This window comes from Cydia fagiglandana, chromosome 2, assembly GCF_963556715.1.
Source record: "Cydia fagiglandana chromosome 2, ilCydFagi1.1, whole genome shotgun sequence".
NCBI lineage: Eukaryota > Metazoa > Arthropoda > Insecta > Lepidoptera > Tortricidae > Cydia > Cydia fagiglandana.
The window spans coordinates 10775400-10801778 of record NC_085933.1 but is presented as its reverse complement, the minus strand read 5'-3'; the positions used below and the strand labels follow the sequence as shown (position 1 = coordinate 10801778).

Genomic DNA, 26379 nt, shown 5'->3' with positions numbered 1-26379 from the left:
TTTTTTTAGAAAATATGTTTTAGAACAGCATAATAAAAAATCTCTAGTGTGTGAATTAATATTTTCATAATAATCATAGGTAATTTATATTTTACTATTATTTTCTTTATTCATCTTTCGTCTTAAGTTAGGTTAATTATAATATGAATATAAAAGTAAAATATAAAAACACATACAAAACAATAAAAAATACGGGTACCTAATGATTCTCCGAAAAACTTTTAGCAGATCATCGATTCGCCGACAACGATTCGCCGAACATCGTTTCGCAGAGTCATTTATTTGTCAGTGTAACTTTTGGTCGACTAACGTTACGTAGACTCTTGGTTCACATACCGTTCAGTTTGCTTCTGTGTAAATTAGCAGTAACTATTATTGGACGATTTCCATTTAGCAAAGTAATCGTTTCGTTTAAGCAATATTTAGTCGAATAACGTTTCACGTTTTATATAGTTAGGTATAAGTCGTTATTTTCGAAACAAAAACTTTTTGCAGAAATAAAGAAAACCCATATCCAAAAGGATGAAATAAAATATTATCCTTTTTTAAGTAAATTATGGTTTATAAAAATTATTATATTTATATAGTTTAGCTTTGTTTTGCCGGCAATTTTTCTATAGATTTTTGTTTCACAGAAAAAAATTCAAGTTATTTGAAATGGCAAAATCTTTACACAATATTTACTTTTCAAATAATTTTACTTCGGATTAGTTATGGTTTACCAAAAAATTTAAATATTAGTTTAGTTTCAAGGACAATTTGTTCATGTAATTTCATTTCACAGATTCATGGACCTGTAGATAAGTTACTTCTTATAAATACGGTTTTTACCAAAATTTAAGATCCAGAATAGTCATTTAGTCGAATTTTATTTATTGAGTCGTTATTCGTCAATTAACGCAATCTGCTTTTCTGGAAAGAATACATTTTTTAGGGGTCGCAGTTCTAACCTAGAACCTAACGAACTTTTCTGGAAAAAGTTCGTTTTTTTCGGGGTCGTAGTTCTAACCTAACCCAATTTTCTGGCAACAGTTCGTTTTCTTGGGGGTCGCAGTTCTAACCTAACCTAACCCACTTTTTCAGCAACGGTTCGTTTTCTTAATGGTTCAGCTCTAAACTAACCTAAACTGCTTTTTTAGCAATTTCAATGAATACTACGAGTACGTGAAAGTTAATTTAGTAAAGTAATAAATTAGAGAGAAGTTTTTCCAGTCAATATTAATGCCAAATGAACATTCGACCTCTTGTGTTTCGACCAATGGTTTCTCGGGTAATTATGACAGTTACTAAATGATTATTCTACGAATAGTAAATATGCGTATCAATATTCTGCTCATTGACTACTCTCGCAAGCGACTATTATGCGTAATGAGATTCGGCCAATCGTTACTCTGCCAAAGATCCCGTCGGCGAATCGTTGTCGGCGAAACAAAAATCGGCGTAATTTTTTTCGGAATATCAACAGGGCACCAAAAAATACATATAAACACATTATAAAAAACCTAACCTAGGGTGCCGCCGGCAGCGGGGCAGGGCCCAAGCTGCCGGTGGTCAGACTGGTCAGGGCCGCAGAGTGGGGAATCGACGTACTATACGCGCCGTGTCCAAAATTACCGCCTTCTGCATCTACTATTTATTATTATAATAATAATTTGGATTTATGAAAAAATATGAGAAATTATTCAAAGCATTGTCCTCGTAACGTGCGAATTAATGTATATTTTTCATACATTTAGATCTTTGCTGCTCTGACTACAAGTTACAAATTCCTTTGACTAGTACGATGCGCTCTGGCTTAACCTGATTGGTGACATTGTACATTATAATCAGTATTATGGCCAGGTCCGTACGGGCTAGTCGCTGCCGCTCTGATAAGTGAAACCGCAAACAAAGTATATTCAACGCGACTTTAACAGGAAAATGTGCAATTTAATTTTATATATTTCTATACAACTATAATTATGAATACACCGAATTTAACACACCTATTCATATAATGTGACACTATACAAAATGTGATTCGATCAATGACATGTTTATATGCATATGTATTTGATCTAGCGATGAAAAACTTATGGAGGAAGCTGCTAGTCCTGGTAGCGATGCTAGTATGCTTGATAACAACGTCTGAATCGGAAGCTGTGCTGATATACCCAAGGTGCAAACCTGCTGCCAACTGCGAAGAACAAGCATTTCAATCTGGGACTAAATATTATTACAATGTCACAGGCACAAGAGGACAGAACGGTAAGAAGGAGGGTTAAGTATTCTCACCGAACGGGACTGACATAGGCCACAGCCCGGTCGGCTACTAAAATGTGCTGCAACAGCTTGTATTGTACTAGTATTGTATTGTAGCTTGCATTATTGGGCTATCCCAAAGGTATTTTTTCCCTTTAAAATACCTTTTTTGGGTTGCGTACCAGACGGGTGACAATTGGAGCCAATTGAATTTGTAATAGGTGTATAGTACCTACTAAGAAAACGCTATCCGTCTATTTACCTATGTCAAGAACCATTATTGTAGGCAGACATATATTTTATTATCATTATTAACCGAGTTTCTATTGTCGTCAAAATAAGAAAATATACAAGTTAAAACTGTACGGAGGCTCCTAACTATACAAAAACGTGACTTTATCGTTTTTGGTGTTTTTGTGTAGTCTACTAATTCTATAGAATCTAAAATACTGAGATTTTTTAGGACTCAGAAGATCCTAGAAAATCACAGTACCTATTTTAGATAGTGTAGATTTTTTGTTTTGCGAATGCTTGAAAGTTTAATGCCATTGTAACTTTTACGAAAAAATTAAATTATTTTATATTTTGATGTCACACATATTATAAATAATATGATACTAGTATCGTTTTTCGTTTACTAAAGAAAAAATTACGAAGCCCTCCAGGTGGATGGCGCCATCCTAACTTGTCTATTAATATAATCAAACATAATTTTAAATTGAGGCGGATTTTCAATGTAAATTATGTACCCAGTCACAGTGAATTTACTGCCATCTTTCGACAGATGGTTAAAACTTTTAGAACGCCAAACTACAAAACTTTTTGATATTTAACTTTAACACATATGTACGAAATAATAAGGATCAAAGTCAAATAGCATTCTAAAAGTTTTAAAGATCTGTCGAAAGATGGCAGTAAATTCAATATTACTACATAATCAGTTTTCAGTTTTTTTTTGTATAGGTCTAAAAGTCAAGTTGATGCCAAATATCAAGTTTCTAGGTCATCAGGAAGGTTAGGTTTTTGATCTATATGTCATGTCCGTCACAAAAATGCCGGTGCCTAAACGTTAATTTAGCAATAGCTGTTTGAGCTACGTTTAAAAAAAATTGTATTTTGTACAAGCTAAGGAGCTTGAATACATGTGCCAAATTTCATGTGTTTAGGTTAGTTTAGGCAGTAACGGATGCTGCGTCGCCAGTTTCTTTTTCTTTGAACTTTGCTGGACACGCTACCGCGTGTCTTGATATCATATTATCATAAATCGTTTGATAATTTGTCTTTATTATTGCATAGGTACCCCAGCCAACCAGCAATTAAAAGTAGGATGGGATATGGAGAAGAAAGCATTGTCAATATGTTGCAACTGCCGTCCTGGTGATCATGGGCTGGCGGTCGACGATCCTGCTTTGCCGGCAATGCCGAGGCCCACAGTCATAAAAACCTTAGAATTTGTCGGTTGTTTAGTTCCAAAGGTCTCGTACAACGATGCAATAAAAGCACTTAATATTACATTTTCATGTAACGATTGTGAACTTACATTGTCTGCATTACCTGCGGAACCACGCCTAGAAGGCTACCATCTGAAAGGGCTTGTAATAAATAAGCTTACAATTACTGCTTTATCCGAAAATCCAACCACACGCCCTAAGAAGGATTTTCTAAATGAATTGAAAGAATTGAAAAATTTAGAGCTTAAAGAAGGCGTAGAACTTGAGGAGGAGTTTAAAACACTTCTACCAAAATCACTTGAAGCACTATTGCTGTTTAACACTCATCTGCTGCTGCCGCCTGTAAATACAACGAAAAAATACAATCAAACTCACTGGCTGCAGCGGCTGCCCTCTTTGAAGTATCTTACACTAGCGGAAAAAAACACTAAATTACTGAAAAGACCGGTGGTACTACCGCCTCTAGCCTCTTTTCCGAAACTAACTACCTTGATATTGACGGATATTTTGCTAGCACCAATGCCTGATAATGCAAAATGGCTGAAAGACTCGAATCTGCAAAATCTCATGATTAATAATTGTGGACTAGAAAAGCTGCCGCATGATTTCTTCAAAGGTGCCAATATAACTAGAATTTACCTTAAGCACACAACATTGGGATCTTTGCCAGAGTAAGTATATATCTATGAAATCATTATAAATAGGTAAATGTATGTCGAATAATTTTACGGTTTAGACTCACTTATTATTCAATGTTAGTATATCTCACAACAGTTTAAATTCAATTAAATGTATGTCCTTAAAACTTCGTTTGCATTACTAGTCATCTTGAGGAGTAGAAACATACTTCTATGCTATACTTCTTACCCATGTTTCCACATATTGCCCATGGCCAAGGGTGGGGGAGGGACCTACATTTAGTTACAAATTAAATTTCCTTTCCACCCCCTAGCCTTTAGGTGCAAGCGACTGGTAGAGAGTAGTATCATAACTATAAATATGTAACCAATAATATTGTTTTATAATCTGAACTCCGCCTAATAATATTTCAGTGACGTGTTTGCTCCTCTAGAGTCAAGTTTACATGAATTAGACCTTTCAAACAATCAATTGAAAGGACCAGATCTGGTGCGCGCCGTACAGTCGCTGAAGGAGCTTAAGATTCTGAGGGTCAACAACAACCCTCTGGGTTCGCTGTGTGGATCTGGCCAATATTATTATAAAGGTACAGTACCGATTAGAAAAATTACTTCGACAATTTGAATTTGCTAGGTCATACAATTTAAATTTGACAAAAAGTTGGCGCGGTGGAGCCAAATCTAAACTAGGTACTACAAATTATTTCTGAGGCAAGTGTATCAAATAATATAATACCCACCACAGTGTATACTGCACTAGGATTCCTAATTTAGAAATCTGTAATTACAAAGGTTTGTTGACCCTGTCAGATTTCATCAGTACAAAATATTCTAATGATTGATTTGTGTTTTTACTAAAGTTGAATCAGGGTTGCCGAAGAATCTGCGTCGCTTAGAACTGCGCAACACTAATGCGACGCGAATCTGTAGCGATTGGACCGAGAATGACTACCTCACTGAAATATATCTGGACAAGAATAACATACAATTTCTATGGGTAAGTAAACAGTAAGTAGTTATAAGAGAAGCTAATGAGCCTTGAATAAATATTTTATTATTTAGCTATTTTATTCATTAACGCGTATTAAATAAAGTAGGTAAAATGAATAAATAACTGTTCAGTGTTCAGTGTTCACAGAGGAAAAAGAAAACACAACAATAGACGTTAGTGGCAGGTTTCATTATTTTTAAAGAAAACAGTAGTGATTAATAAATAATTAATAGGTATACATATAACATAGTACCTACTACGAGTACGTAGTCGTAAGGTGGCCGAAGGAGGAAGGAGGAGCTTGAGCTCATTAAAATATCTCGCACCTCATGCGACACAAAATTGCGCACATGCATCTATTGACACATCATAAATTAAAAATGTATTAATAAATATCAATATATGTATTGCAAATAGTTTGATTGACTGAGGTTAATAAAAACGTGTTTACGAATGTACTCGTAGATGATTCAAATGACATGATATTGGTGTGCACTCAAATAGGTATTATCCGTTATTATTAGGTTATGTGTTATGTCCCTACCTTCGTAAATTATTACATAAGAATTAGCAATTACAGATTACCGGCTGATTGGGTGGTGTCAATTATAAAATAATCTTTATTTTCATTACAGTACAGCAATTTGAAAATGAGACGTGCTGAGAAAAAGCCAGTAAAGCTTAGTTTGAAAAATAATGGCAACAACAAAAACCCATTGAAAATTTTCATCAACAAAAGCGACTTCAACCAATGTCGGCATGAAAGTTTATCTCAAAATGGTGGAACTCGTAAGGTAAAGTAAAAATATTTTTAGACTGAGAATTGAGTAAAAGAGTTTACTGAATCTTTGTACATACCTACCTAACACGACTTTGTCAGGTAGCGCCTATATCATAGTCTAATAAAACATGGTCTTATCTTCCCAGAGTGACACAGGCCTACGTCACACTAACATGGCCGCTATATATAGCGCTATCGCATATTATCATATAGCGCTGTCGCATGATGATGTAGGCTTGCGTACGTCAGGTGACCTAGAAAAGACGGGAAGAGAGTACCAGGCGGAGTATTATTATTATACCATAGCCTATACATATAAAAGTTCTTTACAAGGAAACACCAAAAGTTTTTAACTTTACGTAGGTATGTAACGGTAGGTTTCTAGGTATGTTATGTTAATAAAAATAAACGACCATCATAAATAATGATACTTATGTGAAACTAGGTTCTGTACCATCTGTACTGTTCTGTATCCTATGACAATCAGAACACTAAGAAGCCGGTGGTTTTTTTCTTTTAATGTTTAATTTACACTTTCAGCGCGTACAAGTTAACCTAATACTGAACTCGTTAGCATGTGACTGCAATGCGTACTGGCTTCGCGAGTTGCTGCGCGGTTGCTCGCTATTTACGCCAGAGGAGCCTAATCGTGTAAAATGCACGAGGCCATCCGGGATAGCAGTGCCACTTACCGACTACCGTGAAAGCTTAACTTGTTCGTACAGTGGTCCCTGTCCTTCAGGTAATAATTCCAGCTTTCATTCGCTACAGTATCCACATGCATTAAATACGATATGATAGGGTTTTCCACTTAATAGTAATTTACTAAGCCTAGATGTCGCTTTTTGTGGGGCCCATATTGTAAGGGCGAGTCACCGTCTGCTGGAAATAAAATTGCATACCGTTTTATTAGCCAGGCGTCCAGTTTTTCACCCAATAACCTAGTTCATTTTGGATCCATCAACTCTCAATAGTCCTTGCACCCTGGAGGGTGCTGCCTCTGCGAGCGTCCTATGACACGGGCAAGGGCAGCATCCGCTCGGTGTCCTCCTTACATTTCATTAAAGTGTCAAAAGGGCCTCTACTTGTTGGCTTCGGCTCCGCGCACGCCTCCCAAAGATCCAAATAATAATCTATGTTCTTTTGTGCAGTATGTTCGTGCGAGAAACGGCAGCCCGACAACGCGACGGTGGTGCGGTGTGCGGGTGCGCTGCCACCGGCTCCAAGCTGGCCGCCGGACGCACCTGGCTACCCGGTAGCGTTGCATGTTGCGCCCGGGACACTGGCTGCTGTGCCGCGCCTCAAGCTCGTAGAACTGCATGCCCCTAATAACAATATAACAAACATTGATAAAGAGGACATACCTGAAACCTTGCGTGTTAGTAACAAATTATTCTCTGTAACCACTCAACCCAACGCCCAAGTCCTTAGGTACCATGTATTTAAAGGATTTTGAAATTATCTAATAGTCTTGACTTGATATCTGTTTATTGACTGAAAAGTTAGGCAGCCTTCCCTACCACATTTTCTGGATGGATTTGGAATATTCGGCCGATGGTCAGGCCAAATATCCGGTATCCGGTATACGGCCAAACAACTATCCGTTGCATCTCTAATATTAACTACATTATGTAAATATCTCGTTTCGTTGGCCTTACTTTAATTTAACGTGAATCAATGATTATCCATTGGTCTTCATTATATTTCATGCTATGTAAAAAAATGTACATAAACGCAGGTCCTCGACCTTCGAAACAACAGCATCGCGCGCATCACATCGGCGGCAGCGAAGGCGCTCCTGAGTCTGAGCGAACATGTCGGCTACAAAGTGTCGCTCGCCGGCAACCAGCTCGCCTGCAGGTGCGAAGACGAATTTGCGATCGCGACGCTTCAACGTGCTAAGGTATTTCTCAAGCTGAGCCCATACCAAAGATAATTCAAAGGGGAAATACACTTTAGTAGTAAAGCTTTAGTAGTAATTCAGACCCAAATGCTTTTGCTTATTAAAAATCCCCCTCCTTAATATACTTACTTACTTAGTTGGCGCGGTGACCCAAAATGAGTCTTGGCCTCCAACTTAAAGTTCCTCTTAATTTTATCCAATTATTTGTGAACTGTGTATTTATTTCTACACTTGACTTGAGATATAGTTTCTAGAGTAGCTTTGAATTTATTCTCGCTTCCTTCATTGCGTTACATTTGTAGTTAGGTACATTTATTTGAATTTTTTTTCTTGCAGATAACCGATTGGAATAGGACGCAGTGTGTTGACCGTCACTATGTTGTCGATAAGAGGAAACTATGCAGTAATGACAAAATGCTTCCGACAATGCTTGGAGTCATAGGCGCTTTGTTTATTTTGACATTAGCAGCACTATTTCTTCTTTGTTTACGGCCCCGCATTAATCAATTCCTCTTTAATCATGGTTTATGCTTAAAATATGTCCTGAAAGTTAAAGATAGGGCTGATGATCCTATGAAAACACACGACGTGTTCATATCGTATTCTCATAAAGATTTGGAGTTTTTCAAAAAATTGATTGAAAAACTTGAGAGATACGGCCACTCCACCATAGAACACTGCCGTGATTGGCTTCCAGGACAATCAGTAATTCAGCAGATTACTGACTCCGTAATTAGCGCACGGCGAACTCTGCTGCTTGTGTCCGATAATTATGCTGAATCAAAGTGGGCTCTAGAAGAGTTCCATGCCGCGCATGCACATGCTATGGAGCACGGGTCAGCTCGCGTGATAGTAGTACTATGTGAATTACAATCACTTAAGAAATTACCAGAGGAACTTCAACTTTACCTTAAACATAACACGTATCTTGACTGGAGTGATCGTTACTTCTGGGACAAGCTGCGGCGAGTCATGCCCCAGCCACGGGTTGTCCCACCGTCTGTAAAAGGGCAATCATTACACGATAAAGCAGTCACACCTTCCCGAGAAATAATTGCCGATCCTGCCTTGTTGTTATCGCGGTTATCTTTGGATAATGACCTACCACTTTCTAAGCTGGTACTAGTCGCACCCGTATATCAATCTCATGATAGCTCGCAGGAGTCGTCAGGACAAGCTTCGCCCGTTACCCCAGTAGTAACAGAACCCTCACAACTTGGTATCAATGATAAACCAAGTTTCTGTAGTATTAATGTATCAACTCTTGCGTCGAATATCCTGCGGGAATTACCAGCGCCTGTGTTTCAAGCTGCTGTACCCAGCGCTTGTTAGCAAAAATATTTTCCAGTGACTTAAGTATGTAAATTACTAATTTAAAATGCATTTATTATTTATATAGATAGATAGTAAGAAGTTAGTTACATTTTAAGATTCTATAAGGGATCAACCATTAATGAATGAATTAATAACATCCCACAAAATTTCGATTTTTTAGACCCCCTCTCCCTCTCCCTCAAACACTTTTTCATGGGCAAAAGATACGTCTTAAATACGTACTGTCGCACTTGGCATGACCCCCTCCCGCCCCTTGTAATGTTGCTGTGACGTAATATGTGGATGAACCCTAAGTATCCATCTTCAAGCCCTTAAATATGTACCTACTTAAGATTTAAGGATTAGCGTTTGCCCCAAAAACTTTATATTTGGTACCATACCGGTCCTTTCTTCAGTTTAAAATTTAAATATGTATGCAATTAAATATTATGTAATTAAACATGTTCAGCCTGACATAATTACGATGGTGTCGATACTCCCGTCAATTTTTCAGCGTCAAGAGTTATTGTACTTAAGCCAAACAAAAATTAAAGTAGGTAATTACTTGGGTATTTTTATACATACTAGCTTATTTGCTTAGTAGTTTAGTCTCTAATTTATTAAAAATGTAAATACATATTTGATTTAAGTGGTCATTGTTCAATTTGTTCATTACACGAATAATTAATTACGTAGGTAATTGTATTGATTAGTCAAGTGAGATGTTTATTTATGGGGTTTTGTCATATTAGTTCATGAGGATTTTCCTCACTCATTATCTCCGTGTGTAAATTGGTCGTAGAAACAATAGTTAATTTCTAAATTAGCGTCATGGGATTCGTGGGTTTAATGATAATGATAGCGAGCGTTGAGACGATTTTAAGAACTTTCCTCGTTGTTTTTATTTTTATTTTATTGGTAAGTACAACGTTTCAAAGTTAATTGATAATACCCGGGCACTAAAATATAATGCGTAATAAAATTAGTTCGGGTATTTGTCATGTAGTCCATTTGTTTTATCGGAGTAGGTAGGAATATATAAATAACTCGCGCCAACCAAAGCGTTATTAATGTTATTATCATACATTACCGATACGGCGATATAATTAACAAATGTTACCAGCAAATGTAATAACAGAATCTTCAGCTGTAACTAGGTATATAAACGACGTAAAAACGTTTAGTAAAAAGTGTTACAAATATGTATATTATATTTACCATACATATAATAAAGCTAATTAATAACATCATAATTCATGTTTATAAATTTGATAAGTAGGTAAGTACCTACATAATGAATTTAAGTGTTTCGCCTTTTCATCTTAATCAAATAATGTTAGAAAAATAATATGTACAAGTTAGAAAAGCAGTAAGTGCCTTATCATAACAATGGTCATTACATCTAAGTTTAACACATTTATGAAATATACATATTTATCTTCTGGTCTCGCTCAAAAAGTGAATAAAAAAATTTGTGCATCAGTTTTTTTAGGGTTCCGTACCCAAAGGGTAAAACGGGACCCTATTACTAAGACTTCGCTGTCTGTCCGTCCGTCCGTCCGTCCGTCCGTAGTGGCCTATCCCACAAAACTTACAATTACAATTTTACAAGTGTCAAGTTACAAGTTTGTAATAATACAAATGTGCGTACCACAAGTAACAAATTTGTAGTGGAAAATTCTTACAAATATGTAAATTGTATCACAAGTCTACAATTTGTTGTATCACAAAACTTTACATACGCTACATATCTTTTCCGGAAAATGTACTAATTTGTAGCTGACAATTGTTTTGTGCTACATTAAATTGTAGTAATAATTATACATATATGTAGAATTGGACCTACAATTTAACAATTCTCTAAACGTGTGTCGCACCCTCTTGCTACAATTGCTACTATACGAATACTAGTAATTGCAGTAGTATCTTTATCATTTTTAGCGATTCCAACCCTTTGTATATATACCTACCACGAAATATTTAGTTCAAGTAGCAGTGATAGTGATCCTAGGTGTCATGAATTTCATATATACCTACATACATATATAATCCCAATTTTACTTAGCTTTAATTTAATTTACGACATACTCATATATACTGGACAAAAAAATGCATATACTCAAATTGAGCTTATCTCCGTACGCCTTTTGCAATTTTGCCACATAGTGTCCCTTAAGTATTTCCAATCTTTCTCCATTATTCCTAAATCATTTAAATTTTGCGCTTTTTCCTTCCATTTGTTTTACATAGTGTGCATCAATTTATCACTAAATTTACTGAAGTTTTTGTTTTCATTTATGAGGTTTATAATATAATGGTCAGTTTAGCTTGCAAATCCATTGTAATGTCAGTTAGTATGTAAATGCTCGTAGATAGATCAAGATCACTATATAAATATAATTGATATAATTCTTGCGTATTGCGTATAAAGTGAAACTACCTTCAACATTAAAGAAGCAAAATAAATTATTACATATTTGTAGTTGTAACATTACAATTTTTCGCTCGTATATTTACAAATCAATAATTCTACAATTATGTAGCTGTCGTGACATACCTTTATTCTTTGTGATACGCTTTAGCAAAATAGTACATTACTACAGAGGCCGGGACGAAAGGGGTTGCCGGCCGAAGACATATAGACGGCCGAGCGAAGCGAGGCCGGATAGGTCTGAGCGCGGGCAACCCCATTTCCCGCCGAGTTATGTATAGTGCTTTTCTCAAACATGCAATGAAATAAATAAAATAAAAAATCCACGAAACCCAAGTTTTATTTATAGAAAAAACTAAAAGTAAACTACACCCAAAATATAACCAACACGTACCTATATCATTATCACGCGTATGTTTTACACGAGTCGTGTATTTTTACTAGGTACCCGTATATTTTCATGTATCTTTGATTTTTTCGCCTTGTATCCGTCTGACTGTCGTTTTCGTCACATAAGTTTACATAGCCTTTCATGTTGATATCATGTTTCACATACATCGTTGCTTTATGCATGGAGTAAATAAGTATAATTTCCACAGTGTTGACGAATTTGTAGTTACATTCATTTAAAATATGCCACAAAACTGCTTCTAATAAACTGTAAGCCATTTTTCTTAGTTTCTCAAATAATAAAATTGCCATAAGCAACCATATACATACTTCGTCTTTGACTTGGCGGCAGAGGCAGCAAGTTATTTAAAATCAGTTCTGCTTACGCTGCCAATTCCAACAACTACGATTACAATTAATTTCATTATTTCGTCGGAACTCATATTAAAGTAAAAAAATCAACAACGCACCATAAATCCAATAAAACAGAATGAAATTTTTTCAACTTTACCTCCATAACATTTAAAAAAAATAACTACGCGTGTTTGAGTAGACCTTTTTACCGCTAACATTTAGATGAAATATTTTAAATGTTTTTATTTGTGTAGTTAAATTTATAATATAAAATTATAAAATTTGATTAATAATGTATTATTTATTAAGTTCATGTTGATTTTTTACAAATAAAACTGCAAATTATAGCAAACATTGTTTTTTTTTTTTTTTATAGGCGTAGTGGCAGTGTCATTACGAACCATAAAGCCAATACTGCCTCTAGTTTTTTTTTTAATGGATGAATGCCACGATGCTGTGTCACAAATATCTGTGAAATGAAAATTAAAAAAGAGGACTTTGCCGGCCTAGGCCTGCAAGTTTTGTATGTTAATTACCTTTAAATACCTTTTGTCCTAGCCGCACCTGAAACGTCATACTTCGCAGCCTATTATAAGGAACATAACATCAATATTTCATTGCATGTTTGAGAAAATTACATATTTGTATACTGCAGACTTGTAATGAATACATATTTGTAATTATTGTGGTACATTTTTTTGTTTACAATTTAACAATTTTGTCGAATTGTACACTTGTAAAGTTTTGTGGGATAGGGCACAGGCTGTATCTCACGAACCGTGATAGCTAGACAGTTGAAATTTTCACAGATGATGTATTTCTGTTGCCGCTATAACAACAAATACTAAAAACAGAATAAAATAAAGATTTAAATGGGGCTCCCATACAACAAACGTGATTTTTGACCAAAGTTAAGCAACGTCGGGAGTGGTCAGTACTTGGATGGGTGACCGTTTTTTTTTTGCTTTTTTTGTTTTGTTTTTTTGCATTATGGTACGGAACCCTTCGTGCGCGAGTCCGACTCGCACTTGCCCGGTTTTTTTACAATTATCATAATCTGGTTCTCGGAAGATATTGAGATCATTTTTAGGGTTCAGAATAATAATCTAATGATACTTATAAGTACTGTATTACATATATAGTTATATATAATGTATATTGAATACATATTGCTCATGGTCTGATAAAATCAGAATTACTTATAAATCTAATGGCATGAATGTAGTAGAGGTTTGTATGTGGATGTGGAAATGGCCCTCTGTCCACTTGCCAGTTAAACCTGACTAATTTTATTAATAAAATTAATTTATGAAAAATGAAGTCTTATTGTACTCAAGTGACCTTAGTAAACAATAAGTACCTAAGTAATTTTTTTCTCTGCACCGTCTATGATAACTAAAGTGCGTACATTAGACCATTCAATATAAACCAATTACGGTACTTACTGATATTTGTATGTCCAAAATATACATTTGGCCAACGTTGGCCCATCTTTTAAGAGACACTGCTATGCAACAGACTAACACCGCAACATCGCTTGATTCCTCTAACTGCGCCCAATATAAATTGACCTACGTTGGCCCAATGTCTATGTTGGGCATTACGAATTCCAAATTTCTTGGTTTTAGCATTTGAAATAACTCCGCAGATGTGAGTTTGAGGATTATTATCGTGTTCTTTATAATAGATATTCATTATTTTACTTACCTAGTTATTTAATTAGGTACTTACCTATAACTACCTAAAGGTACTTCTGCGGAGCTTAGTTACATTTTATCAGGCGTGGCTCACTCCGCGATTTCGCCGCTTTGCTACAGGTAGCTAAAACGACATCCGTTCGACCCCAATTTTGGGGTTTGCCATAGCCGCGCGTGGCGCTGTCGCCACCTAGCGGCCATATCTGTGCTGATCGTGACAGACGCGTTTTGTTAGAGAGTGAGTCTTCTGTACCTAGTACTATTATTTATTCTGTGATTTTATGAAATACCAATTTTTTCTCTCCCTCGAGGCGGAGCAGTCGAGATACCTAATCGTGAACTTGACACGCACGTTCAACCTGTATTTATGCTTATTGAAGGCGAGATACAGTATCATACCACCAGTCCACCACAAATACCAAGCTATCTGTTGCCGGTGGCCGAATGTGGTACTACGAAATGTGACAGCGCTTGCGTTCAGGTGGCGCCACGTTCAACTGCTAACTCTGCGTATCCGTGATCCCCCCGGCCCCCTCTTTCTCAATCCTCACCAGCAGACCCAGTACCGTTCTCGCGTCGACCCACGTTGGACGCGTCTCCGCGATAACACCCTGTTATCTACGACAGTAAAAACTTTGCTCATTGTTTGTATGCGAGTGGAATCTTAATTGGTAACGATCTCTTTATACGTGCTCTGTGTTTGGATTAGCGATTGAAGACTCTTGAGGAATTTGTTAGTGAGAAGAGAGCAGGAGAGCGTGACGAGGTCCGGGGCACAATCTCCGGCACAGCAGATGATTGCGATATTCGCATGACAAGATTGCTGCATTGGAGCGTTGAAGGTGGGTTTACATTCTGTCGTAATAATAGTCGCGTAACAATCTAATTGCGTTGGTTTACTATCGTGAGTTTATTTACATTATAAACAAAATAATCAGGGACATTAAATTAGTCCTTTCCGTCTGTCAAGTCCGTTCTACAAAACAAAATTTTACATGGAATCTCCGAACCAGTCTATACTTCTATCGTCTTGTTGCTATCCCACCAAGTGGGCTCCACCTAGCGCGTGGTATTTTATTTCGACAGACGGTTTGCTTGTTTGTGTGCACGATTCGCAGAACCGGTCGACGGTCGAGTGACGATAGCTCTTTGTTGCGGGAACGAAAAAGCAGTAACTTCATAAAGAGACGTAAAGAGATACGACCTTTTAAATTCGCACGGTGAGTGGCGCTGGCGTCCATCACAAGGCTCGATTAATATAGATCCGTAAATACTAAGAGATAGAGCATTCGTCTCTTTCTAAAACTGCATCGTGGTACTTGTAATGAACAAAAAACACATTATGAACACGACACTAATAACGATGTTTCATTTGAAGCAAATTACGGTTTTGCACTGTTTTCAGGCATGGGCGATCGATGAGACAATGATAGTCAAGGGCATACATTTGTGTAAAAACAATGTATTGCAAAATAGTGTAAATACCGTGTTGACTGTTGACCTTGTAATATTCTAAAAACAACATGAATAGGTAACTAATTTTTTTTTACCACTCATGGACAAATTTAGAGGAACGCAAACAAAGGTTATTAAACTTATTAAACCTTTGTTTGCGTTCCTATAATACTGGATTAATTACATACAGCACCTAAAGTAATTTCAAATTTAGTAAGTAAACAATTTTTTTTGCGTTCTTCTAAATTTTTCCATGAGTGTATTTATAAAATTTATAAAAAAAACTGTCATAGGGAAATTCCTTAAATACGGCTCACCAAATAATTAGGATTTCATGATTAAGTAGGCATTAATTAATGTTTACTAATAGCACACGTGGTAGATAGAGAGTAAAGCGAAACGCTTGCAGTTATAATTAATGAGTCTACATTCCGCTGTTCATTACGCACGACCAATATATTTTGTTATACCATTTTTTGCTTTAGAAACAATAAAATTTTCATGGCCAATATTTTGCCGCTTGGAATGATAACTGACAAAATATTTAAAGAAGCCTTACCTTGCAGTCCAACTTGCTGACAATTGAATACTTAAGCCTGTACAAGGCAGAGGGAATATATTTCCCATCTGATTTTGAACTTTATTTCAAAGTGATAGAGTTCAATTTTGCATAATTCCTGATACCCTTATGCCTTATAAAGGGTTAATGAAGAAATGTCACACCACAGAGACACATCCTGAGAGACCGTGGAGTTAGGATCTTAACGTGAAATCAAAGTTAGAGCAAATGAAAAAGCATATAAGTAGATGCAGCAGTACAACTTTACTTTTTCTTACATCTATATGTATTGTAATAGCCATTAATAGTTGAAATTTAACTGATAACTTGAAAATTTCTAGAACAGTTACGGCGGACAGGTAATTTTACTGGTACTATGGTATAATTTACGTTTAAAAAAAACGGTGCCGTGATTAGTTGAGGAAGCAAACAAGGTATAATTTAAATAATAATAATTTTGAGCCTGTCGTTAATTATTTAATGTTAGGTTAGACGGGCATAAAACGATAAAAGTAATAATTCACAATTCAAACATTACCACTCATTATAAGAAACGCTATTATTTGATCTAAGTTGCTTTGCTTTTGGTACATTGATAGCTTATTACTGAGGCAATAGAGTTTAAACGAGGTCAACAATTTGGAGTTGTATACGTTTCAAGTTATCAGTTATTTAAACATAACGAATTATTCCCACTAATTACCACCAAGTTTATACCAGTGGTAACGACTGAGAAGAAACATTCCCAGTGATTTTTATTTCATTCCTAGTAGTTGACTTTTGGTTTCTTTTTGCAAAAATGTTTTATGTTCAGTATACATAAGTACTTAAAACGTCTTTTTCTTTTCAGAGCTACGTACAAACGCAATATGAGAAATGTGGGATGATGGATTTGACGACGAGTGTGGTATGTGTGGCGGTATTGCTGACGCTAGCCGCGAGTCAGAGCACTGAACCATGTCCCTCCGAAGCGTCAGGTGGCGCACAGATTGAGCTGACATGCTTTCTTCCGAGTGGCACAGAGATAGAGCTCGATTGGCGTGCTCGTAAATATGTCACGCTCGAATGTGATGGCAAGGGCAACTTCACATGCGCCGAATTACCGAAAGTATCGCCAAAGTCAGCACCACCAACGAGGGCTATGCTCAAAAATTGTGTGCTGCCTGTTAACGAGTCACTTGCTTGCACATTTCAAACACTTGGCGCACCCGCCGCCACTTCGCTTACTCTGCGTGGCGTCGCAGCTAACGATCTCACATTCGAACATGTCCACGGGTTGGTAAACCTATCTACGCTCACGCTAGTGGGCTCAAGTTTTACACATCTACCAACAGCCGCTTTAGCGGCTCTGCCAACGTTGCGAAAATTAACAGTGCGTGAAGCGCGCTTGCACCTAACCTCTGAATCTCTATTGGGAGTATCGGGACTGGAATATCTAGAACTATCAGCGAGTGATATTAAAGAGCTTAATGCAAGTATCTTTCGAGGACTCAAGTCGCTGCACACTCTAAATTTGTGGGGTAATGAACTACGTGCATTACAGACTGGCACTTTAGAAGGACTAACCGCGTTAGATACTTTAGATCTGAGTTCTAATCCTTTGCACTCATTGGGTGACGGAGTGTTAGCGGCAGCGGAAAACCTGAGGGTGTTACGACTGGTTGATACAGAGTTGATGATAGATGAGCCGGCATTACATAATCTAAACTCGCTTGAGGAATTAGTAGTGCTAGATGGAAGAAAACCACTGAAGGTGGGTTCACGCTCATTGGCACTGCCGAAGTTACGCCTGGTAGAATTGGAGCGGTGCAAGTTGTCAGTACTACCTGGTGATGTTCTATCAGGCGCGCGTTCGCTACGTTCGCTATCTTTGTCACACAACGCATTAGAAACACTACCATCAGAGCTATTGCGCGATACCGTGGAGTTGCGTGCACTTAATCTTAGCCATAACGCCCTAAAATCTTTGACGCCGGCACTGTTACAGCCGCTATGGCACCTGGAAGAACTTAACCTTGACGACAACCAACTTGAAGAATTTTCAGAGTGAGTCATTACTGATATTTTCATATTAGTAGTTGCGTTTATCATTCTAACTGCTTTGGTATAAAAAAATATGCATGTTTAAATTGTAATAAAATGACATACAACGATTAAGTTGTTTGGGCTTGAATAGCCGAGCATCAAAATAAATATATGATTAAAAAATGAAAACATAAATATCACAATTCTAACCCCTAGAAAATCTAACTCATAATAAACAGGTACTAAAAAGGTAGTTATTCATGTATACTCGTAATATGATCTGTTTAATGACGGGTACTTTAAACATTTGCAGAGCCATGTTCGAGAATCTGGGCGTGTTGCGTTCGCTGTCGGCTCGCAACAATCGCTTGCGCCTGCTGTCACCGAACGCGTTTCGAGGTGCGCGTTCGCTGCAATATTTGGATTTAGCTCACAACGAGCTAACATTGCGATCTGCTGACAACATAGAAACGCCAATAGACGGCTACATGGACTTTGGGGAAGGACGGTCATCGCCCATGTATGAGCTAATAGCGATGCAGCACTTGGATCTCGGGCACAACAGTATCCAAGAAGTATTTTATGACTGGCGTAACTCCATGTTAAATCTAAAGCTGCTCAATTTAACAAATAACCGCATCGAGTTTCTGGAGGTGAGCATCATTTTATAACCATTTTGTTGTCTATTACAATATTGACACCGCCATAAGTACATAAACATATTCACTTCTTTATTACCTATGTGATATATATTCAGAGGAACCCGACTTGACCAAACTTTAAAATTTTGTAAAAGACGAAAAGGCGTTATAGTATTAAGTAGTAACGATTGGTATCTCTGCTACTTATGTTTGCTATAATACAATAAACAGTATGTTTAATGATGACGGAGTAATTACTAAATTACACCATTAAGGAAAAGGCCCAAAATCGAACGTGGATATGATTCCATTCATTGATTTGTGTGAGTCTACATTTAATTTTTTAAGCACAAAAAGAATCTTAGTACGGCATATTGTTGAAATGTCAGGTTATGTAAAAATGTATGATGTTTTTTTTTCAGAATCCTGACATAAACTTCCTTAGTCAAGACGTGATAGTCGACTTCAGATATAATCAAATAGCGACGATTCAGATCTTACAAAGGGAGCTAGAGGCTCGCGTAGATGATGATGAAATGAATGCAGGAAGTGGTCGTCTGTTAGTCGACGGGAACCCTTTCAATTGCGACTGCTTTACGTACTCGCTATTGCAATTTATTAACAGTCCAAGTTACGAGCATATATTCCCAGTGCTGACGCTTGATGCTGCCATTTGTGTCTCACCGCCCGCACTAGCAAACACCACAGTACGTGCGGCGCCTCTAGATAAACTTACGTGTGAGTTGCCTTCTCCCAAGTGCCCGGACAACTGCAACTGCACCTTGCATCCTGCCCACCGAGCAATGGAGCTTGATTGCATCGATCCGCCCATAAATGTTCCTGCGCCGTATGAATTTGGATTTGGGCTCAATCGTACTGTTCTGCGTCTGCGACACGTGCCTGTGTCCCTCAACCTATCGTTGCCAGTGCACGAACTCATACTTTCTGGACTTGATCTAAAGGTGCCTCCTCCAGGACCTGCTCCGCCCGAACTAAAGTTACTTGATCTCACCAATAACCTACTGACAGAGGTGCCACCGCCATTAGGCTTCAAGCTACGCCTAGCCCGCAACCCTATTGCATGTGACTGTGCACACTCTATGGACCTAGTAGCTCTACATAAATCAGCAGACCGCGTAATAGATTATAATATCACAACATGCGCGCACGGTGGTCTCTTGCAATTAAACTCGGACGCGAATTTATTATGTGCCAGAACTAAAGCAGCATGGGCGGCAGGAATTGGTGGGACATTGGCACTGCTAGGTGTGCTAGCGACCGTTGTGGCAATTCTATGGCTGCGGTACCAGAACGAGATCAAAGTGTATCTTTTCGCTCGTGGCTGGTGTGGCTGCCTCACGCGATCGGCTAAAGAAGCGCCTGCCAAGTACGATGCGTTTTTGTCGTTTTCACACAAGGATGAAGAATTAGTGGTGCATAAGTTAGTGCCAGAGCTGGAGAGAAGAGGTTATCGGCTTTGCGTACACTATCGAGACTGGGCGCCGGGCGAGTCTATTGCGGAGCATGTGTCACGTTCGGTGCTGGAGGCCAGGCGCACATTGGTAGTGGCTTCGCCTGGTTTTTTGACCTCTGAATGGGCTCGAGCGGAGTTCCGGGCAGCACATGCACGTGCGCTTAGAGAGGGCCGAGCTCGTGTTATAGTTATATTGCTGGGAGAATTGCCAGCGCCCGATGCTAATGCGCAAGAAGACGATTTGCGCACCTACCTTCGTACAAACACCTATCTAAAATGGGGCGACCCGTGGTTTTGGCAGAAGTTACAGTACGCGTTGCCGCATCGCCCTCTCGGGGATAACAAAGAAGCTCTACCACCTGCATCCAGGACTATCTCTGCAGATGCTATTCGTGCTGCCCTGGCAGTTCATCTGGAACCTAAAGATAAGTTATCAAGTGGTCTTCAACCACGGCTTTTGCCTCCACCAGCATTATAGTGACTAGTGTTAGAGTAAATAAAAAAAAATTAAAAGTTTATACCTACCGAGGATGATGAGGAGAATGATAGGATATTATGGATGTAATAGTAGGTATTGTTAATAAAAAAAAATGAATCTATTAAATGCTTTATCGGCATTCTTAATTCTTAAGTAAACACTGATAACGGGTGAAAGTGTAGCTGAAAATCAGACATTCTAGTCAAGAATTTGTTAAGTACACATTATTTTACTACGATATTAAACGTAATCTCTTTTTTTTATCTAACTGTCGTGTGTATTTTTAAAGTTAACTCCTCTCAAAGACCCTATCCTATCAAGTTACACGCTTTCGCTGTTAAAGGTTAAAGATATAATAGATTTAGACCAAGAAAAGTCTGCAACGATTTTGATAACACACGCAGAGCAAGTGTTATTTATACGTCATAATTTCATAGAAGTTTGACGTTTAAAATAAGTAACAGTTCCACTGCGTGTGCTATCAATGTAACTACCATATCAAGTCAAAAAACATCAATAGGACTGTCAAAACGGCCATCTTCGTCATATGGGCATATTCACGTCTTGGGTTACCTAGGTACCATTTAGATAAGACCCATGGGGTTTAACGATTTGACCAAACGAGCAACTCCACTTGCAGCATCCCACCAACGAGGGGTTACGAGTAACCGGTTAAATCTGGCGTTACCATGGCTACCAATACAATTTAACACTGAGTTAACGGATTAACCCCGGGGTAGTGGGATGGTGACAGTGGCCCTAAGTAACACCACAGGGTAACTTAATGTAACACACTATATTCGTAATTATAACAAAACACGAAATAGTAAATGTGCTGGCACTAGGCATGCCAACTTTAATGGGTTCGCATAGAAATTACTAGGTACAAACTTGTCATAACTGTAGAAAAATCATGATACTCGTACAGACTCCAATGCTTTGTATATGTCGCAGTCGGATCGTATAATCCGCCGTATTACATTACGGCTAGCCGTTTTCAAAAACAGGGGCGTTTTGAAATGCGGCGGTTTAACGATTAGCCGTATTGAATGCGGCTGAATGAGTATCCGCCGGAATGTATTCGGCGCCATACGTTCTTCAACTCGGCTAGCCGTAATGTAATACAGCCAGTCATTAGCCGCCGCTTTGACAGTTTTTAGTTCCCATTTTTAACACTCGTGGCGCTGCCTGACAAACGCTGGGGTGTCCATCAAATCTGGAGTTTGTCGGACTGTTTCTTTTCAAAAAAAAAATTCCTTTGCAACTTAACTAGACGGAGCCCCGCTTCGCGGGGCTCCTATTTCTGGGCGGTTTGCCCTTCGGGCATCTGAAGCTACCTAACGAACCTAACCTACCTACCTATTGATTAAGTGAGACGTCCGTGAAAACATTACACTTTGGGGAAAAAAGCGTAGGTAGGTAATTAGGTTAGGTTCGTTAGGTAACTTCAGATGCCCGAAGGGCAAACCGCCCAGAAATAGGAGCCCCGCTTGCGGGGCTCCGTCTATTTAAGTTGTGAAGGAAATGTTTTGGAAAAGAAACACATGTAGTGCGGTGGGACCATGGTAGAAATAAATTATATTGCAAACATTGTCAAACTCCGGTTACGAAGGCGACCAAAAGAACTTGTCACTCTACAATGTACGATGCGGCTAAACGTGGGCCGCCTTATTGAAGAACGTATCGCAGTGACAATCCGGCTAATCGTCGAACCGCCGCATTTCAAAACGCCCCTGTTTTTGAAAACGGCTAGCCGTAATGTAATACGGCGGATTATACGATCTGACTACGACATATATACATACATACAAATTGAGTTAGGCGAAAAGCGCCATCTACTGAGAAGTTATTGCATCATGACGCGCACTATGTATTTGAAGTTGCGTTCAGCGCCATCTTACGTCAAGCTCACGAAGTAGAATACCACTGTTATTAGACTATGAGGGTTACGAAGTGTAATGTGGGGCCGCATAACATTGCCAAATATGACTAGATGGCGCGAGTATTTCACAAAGAAGTTGGCAACAATATAACATGAATTTAATCTAGATGGCGTTACTAGAAACAAATTACAAATTGTAATAGTGCTTCAGTTCAGGCAGTAACGCTTCTCTTTCGGTTGACGTTATCACTGATTAAAAAAAGCTGCCGGCCTAGCCAAAGGTACAATCGCTATCGCTTCGACAACGAAAAGTATTATGTCTCTCTATCACTCTTCCCTATTAGCGCGACAGTGACAGTTGCGTTTCGATCGCTACGAAGCGTAAGCGATTGGCATCTTGGCTACGCGGCCTGTTTAGTTTTTTCTCAAGTAAATAATAAAACTAGAGATAAAAATAAAAAAGACTATAGAAATTTGTTTAAAATATGTAATATTCTTCCGGTGAGCCTTAAGCATAAATATTTAATTTTGTACAACAATCATGGCAGTCGAGAGCATACCCATTTACACCATAACGATGTTTGTGGAACCAGGTCGGTGTCTGCGGGCAAGTTTGTTGTGCCGAGGGTTATTAATTACTACGGCGATAGATGTCTCCACAAACGCCTTCCCTACATACTCAACAGCCTGCAAGCTGCACTCTGACATCAGACAGGAAGCCAATAAAGTAATATTTGGTAAAAAGCTGCGAAGTTACCTCGTAAATCGCGTATAGCAATTGATAAGCAAATGATAGTAGTGATAGATGTTAACTTTTTTTCTAATATAAGAGAGTAGAGACTGCACGATCCCACAGTCAAACCGTGTAAACTGTTTTGTGGGACACTGTAATTGTATAAGATGTATATTTATGTTAATTAAAAAATAAATTTACTTACCGTTCAATTTAAATCAGCTACTCGTCTTTCCAAAGCTAAAATAAAGTATAATTAAATGAATTCCTGTGCATGCAGCATCTACATTCTTACAAAAAGTAAGAATTTCATAACGTCGGAGAACAGCCGTAAAACAAATATGTTCAGTTTATTTATTTTATATCATATGGTGTAAGTACATCTACATTGTAGGTTATTCAATTTTCTGTAGGTGAGCGACGGAATGTACAGGTTGCGAATTAAACTAGCCAATAGCCGGAGCCATCAAAATGATATCGAGGCCTTGATAACGTCACCTTGTTTAGTTAAAGTCAATATAAATTTTACTCAGTTATTCAGCGAGCACACGCCAGGCCCTCAGGTCTACCGCGAACCACGTTCGATGTGTTGCCTCCCTATCACACTTACGTCCGAATGTACAAGTGCGACAGAGAGGCAACACGTCGAACGTGGTTCGCGGTAGGGCACCAGGAGCGTGGGAGCTCCACTCGAACCCTGCCGACTGCCGATGCCGTCTGGTTGTCCTTCGCTATTCCCAAAGCATACCAAACTACTTGCCGCGCATTAACTTGCATAATGTACCGTCTCAATAACCATAACAACTATGCATTATCAGAGATCATACTTACTTTTTTATTCGGTGATACTTGAGCTATAGCAACAGCACTCTGTCGATATGTTATCGCCTCCGGCGACGACTGGGCGCCTTTTTCTGTCAACAGGCATAAGCATAACCCCATGACTCTTAGGTCAGTACAATTTGATCTATACCTAATTACAAAGCTATAAGGCTTACGTTACCTACGTGCTAAGTCTGCTAATAGGTAACGATACCGATGCCAAATGACGTCTGTGTGAACACTTGGGTTAAAAGGCCCGTTGGCTTTTGGCATTCTGAGATAACATATAGTAGAAGAGCCGGCCGCAAATTTTCTAACCGACTTGATACCACGATGAAATGCACAATGGTTTCCCATAAAAGTGATGCTAAGTCCGAATTCGATAGTCTGCCACGGCGGAACTTGCCGAAAGTACGAAAAAGAAGGCCACTTCCGGTGCGAAAAAAGGGGGCTGATTTAACCCATCTGATACCGAAATAATAGTTATGGCAGCAGTTAGAAATTTACATGTAGACACATAAAAGCGAAGTCTGCCAGTATTTTTTTTGCCGGAAGTGCTTGGCAGACGCTCTCAAAGGTGGCCAACGGGACCCCTAATTTAACCCATCTGATACCACCATGAAACCAATTCCAGTCGGTAGGTATGAACCCTCATGTCAGGAATATATAAGTCTGCCAAGGCTTTTCCTGCCGAAACACCTTGGCAGACGAGATTATGTAAGCAAGGTCGGCATCGGTTACCCTACACTAACCCATCTGATACCACCATGAAACCAATTCCAGTCGGTAGGTACGAACCCCCATTTTAGGAATATATAAGTCTGCCAAGGTTTTTCCTGCCGAAACACCTTGGCAGACGAGATTATAAACAAGATGACCATCGGTTACCGTACACTAACCCATCTGATACCGCCATGAAACCAATTCCAATCGGTAGGTATGAACCCTCATTTCAGGAATATATAAGTCTGCCAAGGCTTTTCCTGCCGTAACACCATGGCAGACGAGATTATGTAAGCAAGGTCGGCATCGGTTACCCTACACTAACCCATCTGATACCACCATGAAACCAATTCCAGTCGGTAGGTATGAACCCCCATTTTAGAAATATATAAGTCTGCCAAAGTTTTTCCTGCCGAAACACCTTGGCAGACGAGATTATAAGCAAGATGACCATCGGTTACCGTACAGTAACCCATCTGATACCACCATGAAACCAATTCTAGTCGGTAGGTATGAACCCTCATTTCAGGAATTTATAAGTCTGCCAAGGCCTTTCCTGCCGAAACACCTTGACAGACGAGATTATGTAAGCAGCATCCACATACGAGGGATCCGTATTTTGGGATTATACAGATTACGGACATTATTAATAGCTGTAGGCTTATTTATTACTTTATGCTTATACATATTTGTATATAATTATGTTACTAATAAAATATATTTATAATTTATTAAACCTAAACTTAATACATTGGGAATTCATTACCTGCTTACGGCAGTAGTAGGGATAAGTGGGTGAGTTCTGGCTCACTGAGCCAGGCCAACAGTCCCTCCCCCTTTTTTCCCTTGTTGAGGCCCTGCAACCTTGCCTTGAACCCAAACTAATGTCATTGTAGCTCGAATCTAACCTAATCTATTTTTATTGCTTTTAGAATATTTCAATTATCTACTTTTGCAAAGTTAAAGGTTGAAATCTCTATTTCGCAAAATGGAATTTTAATGTGACTTTAATGTATGTGCAGTCTACTTAGAAATTGGGTTTAAAGATATAAAAACACACATTTTATTTCCTATCCTAAGTATCCTATCCTAAGTTTATTCAAATAATATTCTGAACATATATAGTAATTAGACTGGTCATATTTTTCATAAAATCGATTTCGACTGGCAAAGCATATTACTTTTTGGCAACCGGGTTTTTTAACCTAATTAGACCCCGCTGAATCCGAATTTGCCGGTTGCTCGATCGAAATCTTGACCAGAAGTGAGATATTTGACATTAAAGGTCCCTTTTTTTCATTTTTTGTAAATAACTCTTAAACGGTGGCACATAGCAAAAAATGTTCTATTACATAAGTATTCTGCATAAAATTGCCTACAAGAAAGATTCAGTACA

General features: G+C 38.4%; 2 protein-coding genes across 2 annotated transcripts; both read left to right on the top strand.

The window, feature by feature from the left end:
* The first annotated feature begins 1773 nt into the window (after positions 1-1773).
* Positions 1774-11924, top strand: LOC134675813 (protein toll-like). Its single transcript, XM_063534114.1, has 9 exons — positions 1774-2247; positions 3538-4363; positions 4745-4917; positions 5191-5327; positions 5957-6115; positions 6643-6844; positions 7254-7480; positions 7841-8005; positions 8342-11924. The coding sequence occupies exons 1-9, from the start codon at positions 2028-2030 to the stop codon at positions 9335-9337; spliced, it is 3105 nt and encodes a 1034-aa protein (XP_063390184.1). The 5' UTR covers positions 1774-2027; the 3' UTR covers positions 9338-11924.
* Positions 11925-14761: 2837 nt separating this feature from the next.
* LOC134675805 (protein toll) lies at positions 14762-21091 on the top strand. The gene is made up of 4 exons (XM_063534105.1): positions 14762-15033; positions 17056-18251; positions 18544-18883; positions 19294-21091. The coding sequence occupies exons 2-4, from the start codon at positions 17089-17091 to the stop codon at positions 20821-20823; spliced, it is 3033 nt and encodes a 1010-aa protein (XP_063390175.1). The 5' UTR covers positions 14762-15033; positions 17056-17088; the 3' UTR covers positions 20824-21091.
* The last annotated feature ends 5288 nt before the right edge of the window (positions 21092-26379 follow it).